Source organism: Crocodylus porosus, unplaced genomic scaffold, assembly GCF_001723895.1.
Source record: "Crocodylus porosus isolate Cpor-Errol unplaced genomic scaffold, CroPor_comp1, whole genome shotgun sequence".
Lineage (NCBI taxonomy): Eukaryota > Metazoa > Chordata > Crocodylia > Crocodylidae > Crocodylus > Crocodylus porosus.
In genome coordinates this window covers 6,315,930-6,324,228 of record NW_017728912.1, presented here as the reverse complement: position 1 = coordinate 6,324,228, position 8,299 = coordinate 6,315,930, and the positions used below count along the sequence as shown (strand labels likewise).

Below are 8,299 nucleotides of genomic sequence, written 5' to 3'. Positions count from 1 at the left end.
GTAGGACCTGCCCTGCTGACACCTGATCATGTGAGTGGCCCTCCTCTGGACCCTCTCCATGTTGTCCACATCCCTCTTGAAGTGCGGCGCCCAGAACTGGACGCAGTACTCAAACTGTCACATAGAGGGGGAGGATCACCTCCTTGGACCTGCTTGAGATGCATCTGTGGATGCATGATGAGATATCGTTGGCCTTCCTGACTGCTTCCCCACACTGCCGGCCCATGTTCATCTTGGCATCAATAATGACTCCAAGATCCTTTTCTGCCTCTGCACTGACGAGAAGGGAGTTCCCCAGCCTATAGGTATGGTACTGGTTCTTCCTCCCCAGGTGCATCACCTTGCACTTGTCTGTGTTGAATCCCATCCTGTTCTCTTCCGCCCACCCCTGTAACCTGTCTAGGTCTGATTGCAGCCTATTCCTCCCTTCTCGCATGCCCATTTCTCCCCACATCTTAGTGTCATCTGTGAATTTGAACAGGGTGCTTTTTACACCCCTGTCCAACTCGCTGATGGAGATGTTGAACAGTGTGGGCCCAAGGACTGAGCCCTGCGGAACCCCGCTGCCCACATCCCTCCAGGTCGAAAATGACCCATCCACCACCACTCTCTGGATGCAGCCCTCCAGCCAACTAGTGACCCATTTGACCGTGTAGGTGTCAATGCCACAGTCCCCTACTTTTTTTAATGAGAATGGGGTGAAAGACAGTGTCGAAGGCCTTCCTAAAGTCCAAAAAGTCTACATCCACTGCTACCCCTGCATCTAAGGATTTTACCTCTAATGACCTTGTGTTGGTTGCCCCTAAGCGTAATCTCCCCTACTGGCCCCTTGTGGACATGCGCCAGGATAACGCTCTCAAAAAGGTTACCCAGGACCGAGGTAAGACTGACTGGCCTATAGTTTCCTGGGTCCTCCTTCCTCCCTTTTTTGAAAATGGGAACCACATTCGCCCTTTTCCAGTCCTCTGGCACCACATTAGAGCACCATGACTGCTTGTAAAGCTGTGCCAGAGGTCTTGCAATGACCTCTGCTAATTCTCTCAGCACTCTGGGGTGGAGATCGTCGCGACCTGCTGATTTTTTTCTCAATACGTCCAATCCCTCCAGAAGTTCTGTGACTAGGTCGTCACTGACCCTAGGCCTGGGTGCACTTCCCCTGGGATCTGTGGGGGTCCCCATGGGTGAGGTGACCCCGTCCCTGCTCAGAAAAACAGAGGCAAAGAAATTGTTTAAATAGATTAGCTTTGCTGTCTGGTGCGACGACCAGGTTTCCTAGTGTGTCCTGCAGAGGCCCCATGTTACCCAGTACCTTCTTTTTACCCCCTATGTATATAAAAAAAGGACTTCTTGTTGTCCTCGGTCTGGGTAGCTAGTCCCAGTTCTATCTCTGCCTTGGCCTTCCTGACCGCCCCCTACAGCCCCGAGCAACCGAGGTATAGTCCTCTCCCAGCCGGGGGCTGTGTAAGGCAAAGTGGTAGTGGGCTCTGCAAAATCCCTCCGCTAATCCCAGGGCTGCAAGCACCAGAGAGTGAGTGAGTGAGTAGCAGGCTGGGAAAACGCACACTCTCCATTTTGTAAGATGAGAGTCACTGAGCCAGATGTTTTGGTATCCATAAGACGTACGTCACATAAGATGAAATTTGTAGTTCTGAGAGAGAGATTGGATATTTTCACTTAAAGCAGGTGTTGGAATTATGCTACTGCAGGTAGAACCTTCTTGTGGCAGTGCATGCTTAAGAGGTCTTATGGTTCCTGACCCACCCCCATCAAGCCTCAGTGCCTTAGTTAGAATAGCTTGTTAATAAAGTTACTGACTAGTTTTGATTCCTGCACTTTATGGGATCTGAACCAGTATCAGTGGAACTGAAATGGAAAAGGCTGTATCATGATAGTTCCCATCAACTTCACATCTTCCACCAACTTTTCCCTGTTTGTCAGGACAAGATGTAAAATAGCTGATCCCCTACTTAGATCCTCAGTCTTCTGGAGCAGCAAGGGTGTCTTCCACACAGATCATATCTGTGCTGTGTCTTTTACTTTTTTAGATTCTCACACACAAATTCCAGTGTTGCTACTGTCTTCCTCCTGAGCCAAAGAACACATGTGTATACATTTTTGACATGCAAGGCAACACTACCACTTTTTTCTCTCAACCCTGTCCTTCCAAAACCATGTGTAGATCTCCAATGTTGACATTCCAGTAATAAAAACTGCCCATTAGGTCTCTGTGATACCAGTCAAATCATAGTTCTTTTCACAGGCTGACTTGCAGCTCATCTTGTTTACATATTTGCATGCTTGCTTGTTTGCATACCTCTTTCAAAAGTGTATACAAACATTTGATTTATTTTGTGTTCTGCCTTGCGTGTTTCCCTTTTGTGTCACTTGTTGCTGTCCTGTGGCTCTCTGGCCATTTCCCAGAGATGAGCTGCTGCTTCCAGTCCTTTCCCATCTGGATTGTTTGTTCTGTTGCTGGAGTGTGTTGTTCACCATCACCTGTTGAACCTAGTTTTAAAGCCTTCCTTGCTAGGTTGGCCAGATGGCCAAAGATGCTCTGTCCATGTCTGGCTAGGTGGCTCTTGTCTCTCCATAGCACTCTTCCTTCCCAGGACATCCATTGTAGTCTTTGGATTCATCAACTTTGACACCATAATCTCAGCCATTTGTTTACTTTTGTGATACAGTGGTTTCTGCCTGGGTACCCCTTATGTGGAGAGGATTTATGAGAACACCACTTATGCTCCATACTTAATCCTCCTGCTAAGACCCTTGTAGTCTCTTCTGATCTGCTCAGAGTCATTTCTGGCAGTATGCCTCCATAGAGGAGCAGGAAAGGGTAGTGGTCTGAGGATGGGTAGCGTCGGGTTCAGCATGCTGGATCTGGCTGGCAGGCTTGATCCAGCCAGTACTCAGGACTGGTGCAGGAGCCCCATCTTGCTGCCGGGGAGAGCACAACTGGACCCTGATCAGTCTGCTGAGGGAGGGGAGCAGCTTGGTTCTGATCCAGATGCGTTGCGGGGGGAGGACCCCAATCCTGATACAGGGGTGGGGGATGGATGGCTCCAATCTGGATGCGCCAGGGTGAGGAGCAGCATAGCCCTGATCTGGACGTGTGGGAGAGGGTGGAGCAGCTTCGATCCAGACCTGAGATGGAAGAGAGCAGGGGGAACAGAGCAACCCTGGTTCAGATGCCGGGGGATGGGCAGGGTGGGGCAGCCCCTATCCAGATGTTTGGAGGGCAGAGAGAGCAGCCCAGCCCCACCTGGATATGCAGGGGGGCGGGCCTAGCCTGTTTTGCTGCATGGCAATGGCCTGGCCTGGGCTGGACCAGACCATGTAGCGTGGCACTTCCCTGCTTTCCAGCTGCCAATTTCATCCAATCTGTGGGATCCCTTCAAGCTGGGTGTCATGACTTTGTGTGCCAGATTTGGCCCACAAGCTAGAGGTTGAGTACCTCTAATTTAGACTGCTCTGCCCTCTAGGTCTTGCCTGCTGATGTCTTCAGCTGTTCCACCACAGAGCTCTTGAAAGTGGCTGCTGACTTCAGTCTGCTTCTCTTGAAATCTGGGGACCCTCTTTTTAGTAATCATATGCTGCCACTTCTCTTTTCCTTTTGGTCTCTCCAGTGCCAGCTTCTTAATAACTACTGTCTAAGAAATCTTCATTTTCCTTGATGGCACACTGGCTATCTGTACTTCCAACCCATTCAGTCTTTTCCTTCAAGGTACATATCAGCCTACACTTGATACAGATTAAATGGTTTTGACCTTTGGGGAGGAACACAAACATGGCACATCTCACACAGATCACAACTGCTGACCCAGTTTCCAGTTATGCGTCCTTTGTTCCCTACAGGATACCTGGACTTTAAAAAAGAGGGTGGGGAAGAAGAAAACCCACTGACCATTTAAACCTGTGCATCCACAGACACATGATGGTGTCCTACTCTCTAGCTCCCTCATACAGCAGATTCTATAGCTCTACTGTTCACTTAGCTAAACCAATCCCACCTAAAGTAAATCACTCTCTCAGAGCTGTGAATGCATACCCTGTCAAACATTCACTCCAAGAGAAGAAAAAAAAACAAAACAGGCAAACAGATAATGTCCTGAAAATAAGTAGCATTTGTCTCATACAGATAGTATTAATCCCAGCAGCTGTAAGATCCAGTTCTGTTCATTTGTGGTTGATGACCCTTTTTGGCATAATTGCAGTCATTGGAACTACTTGAAGCAACTATATCCATGTGTAATAGAGAGCATTTAAACTGATTTTGTAAATCTAATATAAACAATGGGTGTGAAAGTCTGAGAAAAAATCTGCTTAGCCTTTTGGTAGGGTAGATTGAGATCAGAAATATTAATTCAGAGTACTAGTGCACAAATAAAGCAGCTGATATTAAACTTCCCATGGGTTATTGTGGCATTTATGAAAAGAGAAAATAATACAAAATAAGCTACTAAAAACTAATGTTTCAATATGCTGTGCTATTGACTGGAGTTGTAACATGGTAAAGACTGGAAGTATAGAATTACAGATGTGTATAATCAATCTATTACATTTCAGAAAACACAGCTGAGCAACAATATGAAAATAGAGGTCAGAACACTGTGACTTTACAGTCGCATAGGAATGCAGCTCTTCATTCTTTTCTCTCTAAAATTATTGCAGTATTAACTGTTCTGCACACAGTGAATTGGATCATTAAGCTGTTACATGTTTAATGCAATATATGATGCATTGTTGATAATATTTGTGTGTCCAACAGTCAGACTTTTATTCCCTGCCATTAATTTGAAATGTACAAATCCAAAAACTGTTCCAGTTGTTGACTGGCAGAATCTTCTGTGGAATGACTGGCCTTTTAAACTTAACCTTAGATTCTTATGTTGCTTGCCTAGGGCGTTTCACTATTCAGAATGTTGGTCCCCAGCATGATGGTGACAATTCCAAAGTGAAGGTTAAAGTACGTGTCAATATCCATGGCATCTTCAGTGTGGCTAACGCATCTATCATAGAGAAGCAAAGCATAGAAGGGGACCCCAATGATGTACCCATGGACACAGAATCAACATGTAAGAATCAACGCAAAGAAGATGAACAGGTATGTAAAACTGCAAAACTTTGATCCCGAGAATTTAAATTGTAAATATCTGGCTTTACTGATAACTTCCCTATAATACTCTGTTGTCAGCTCACAGCAGTTTCCACCTCAGCTTTTCCCCTTATGGGTATACCACCCTGCATGACAACTCAAAGAGAAAGGGAGGATTGTTATGATACTGGATATATTTTGGTATCATGGTGCCATTATGCAACGGTGGACAGTAGGGCTGTGTGAAGCTTCATTCCCTGATTCGATTCAATGGAGATTTGGCGGCCGAATCGAATTGGAACTGTCCAAATCAATTTGGAAAGATTCAGCTGTGGAGACAGCTTTCAGTGTTTTTTCTACATACCTCTAGGTAGCAGGGGCTCGTGAGTCCTGTGATGCTGGGGCACATGGAGTGTTCCACACAAATACGGGGTGCTCCCCAGTGCGCATGGCAGCAGACCCAGAAGTGGACCAGAAGCATTTCCGGTCCACTTCCAGGTCCACTGGGGAGTGTGCAGAAGGGTCCCCCCATGCTACCCTGACTCGGTGACTATTGTCTTCTGGCTCTGGGTGGCATCTGGGGTCCCCCTGCAGCTGATTGTCAAGGTGCAGGGGGGCACTCCAGTGTGCTCCCTGGCAGACCTGGAAGTGGATTGGAAGTACTTCCAGTCCTCTTCCAGGTTTGCTGCTGAGCACGTGGAGGGTCCCCTACACTCCTGTGGGATGCGTCATGTGCCCCAGCATTGCAGCGATCACAAGCCGTGTGCTGGCATCTCAGGGTGCGTAGAAAAAATTTTTAAAGCTGTGTCTGTGTCTAAATCACTGATTCTTCGAATCGGCATCAAATCTTCAGATTGGGATTCAGCTGAATTGAATCAGGGACAGGTGATCTGAACCAACTAATCAAATCACTCTCCCTGGTTTGGGCCAAATCCAAATTGAATAGGGCCTGCTTTGCATGCCCCTAGTGGACAGGCATAACCCCTTACTTCTGCTATGGTTACTTGGAGAAGGTGTCCCACAAACTATTTGTGTTATCTTGAAATAACTCCTATTTCATTGTTTGCCTTTTTTGTTTTTGGCAATCTACAGTCAGCCTTTGCAAACATATCTTTTGATCCAGCGGTTCTCAGCCTTTTTATACTTAAGGCATCTCTTGATAGACTTGAGGCATCCTGTGGAATGCCAGCTCTTAGTTTTCACTTTTTTTCGACTACACAAAAATAAAAAGCAATTTGTCTGTTGGAAAGAATTCAGTAAGACCACAACAGGGGAATATGTTTTTAACACTGGATTCTGTAGGTTTATCATGTAGATCTGTTACCCTTGAAAGGATCTGCTGGGGCACCCTGGCTGAGAATCACTGATCTGTCCTCAAAAAGAGTCTCCAATGGATGCCAGGAAGCATACAATAGAGAGTTTTTATACTTTTTTCTGTATTACCTTAGACTAATTCTTCCTTTTACTGCCTTAAATCCCTATGAGTTTTCTACTGATATAATCAACTATTGGGAAAACAAACACCTCATTTGCCAACTTCATTTAATCCTCCCTGGAACTTTAGTTTTTCACAACATATATCGCTATGGCCTTCTTCATATTTTTTTACCCTTACTTTTGAACTTATTGGAGTTTAAATTCTACAGGATAAGGTTCTAACTAGTTTAGAAGGGACTTCTAACCTAAATAGTTTTGATTTCTTCCACAGTAATAATTATTATTATTATTATTATTATTATTAGCTTTTGGATTATTGGGTTCTGCTTCTAATTAGATATCAGGCCACTGGTGACTAAGCTGATGATCTAAATGGCTGTATAACCACCTTATGGTACTTAAAGAAAAAGGTTGTTAATTAAAAAAAAAAAATGGCACCAAAAATACTGAATTCAAAATAAATAAGTTTTAAAATGATTTAGGGGCCCTTTTTTGTCTTGTTAGGGCAATCTAAGTGCCAAACTGTCCTGCGAAACCACCCCCAGTCAGGATTGGGAGTAGCTTGTTGCAGTTGGGTATTGATGGCATTGGCTGGTGGGATAAAGAGTCAACCCCAGATCCTGCTAAACTGGCCCTGATCCCCCCAGTCAGGATTGAGAGTAGCTTGTTGCAGTTGGGTATTGATGGCATTGGCTGGTGGGATAAAGAGTCAACCCCAGATCCTGCTAAACTGGCCCTGATCCCCCCAGTCAGGATTGAGAGTAGCTTGTTGCAGTTGGGTATTGATGGCATTGGCTGGTGGGATAAAGAGTCAACCCCAGATCCTGCTAAACTGGCCCTGATCCCCCCAGTCAGGATTGAGAGTAGCTTGTTGCAGTTGGGGATTGATGGCATTGGCTGGTGGGATAAAGAGTCAACCCCAGATCCTGCTAAACTGGCCCTGATTCAAGGCAGTTTGACAGGACCAAGGACGGTGGTTCTGCAGTGGACTTTGGCAGGATCAGGGTTGGGGTTGATTGGCAGGACATTTTGGCACTTGGATGGACCTAACAAGAGGAAAAAGGGCCTGTAGATCATTGCTTTGGCTCTAGATTAGGAACTACTTTTGTTACATACCATGAAACCTGCTTGCTTAGTCACTGGGATAATGCTTCACTTTTTTTCTTATCATTTAGTAAGGTCTTCAAGTGGATGAACTATGTCTGTGATGTTAAATTGTATATATGCACATTATTATGGATATGTATATTTCAAAGTTGGTATTTTTTGGTCTTGTGTTTTGAATTAACGAGGTTTTCCCGTACTAGGGAATCGAAAAAGGCACTGAATTTCAAAGCAGCCATATTACAAATTGTCCATATTGTAAAGCAATACAAAAAACCCCTATCCTTTTAGCTGGGGAGTGACAATAACTTTGAAGTATCCAATAATTTAAACTATCCATGATCAAACTAAGGAGGCTTTCCTGTATATCTAGACCTGTGGTTCTCAAACTTCTTAGACCCAAGGCACCCCTCAGAAAATGCTAACTTTTACTTTCAATCTTTTTTTTTTTTTTTTTGACTGTGGGGAAAAATAGTTATTCTGTTGAAGAGAACCCAGAAAAACCACAACAGGTCAGCATGTTTTTGACACTGGATTCCTATTTGAAATCTCTGAGTTTATATTTTTTTTGAATCACATGTGCATGTTTGCATAGTTTCATAGTAGCTAGAGTCGGAAGGGACCTAGGTAGATCATCTAGTCCAACCCCCTGCCTTGGCAGGA

At 45.0% G+C, this 8,299-nt stretch overlaps 1 protein-coding gene across 1 annotated transcript in view; it reads left to right on the top strand.

Moving 5' to 3' along the window:
• The window catches only part of HSPA4L (heat shock protein family A (Hsp70) member 4 like), a 39,633-nt gene that overhangs the window by 22,018 nt on the left and 9,316 nt on the right, over positions 1–8,299 (top strand). Inside the window, exon 12 of the mRNA XM_019533997.1 lies at positions 4,902–5,104. Within this exon, the coding sequence (XP_019389542.1) occupies positions 4,902–5,104 (203 nt within the window). The remainder of the gene's footprint in view (positions 1–4,901; positions 5,105–8,299) is intronic.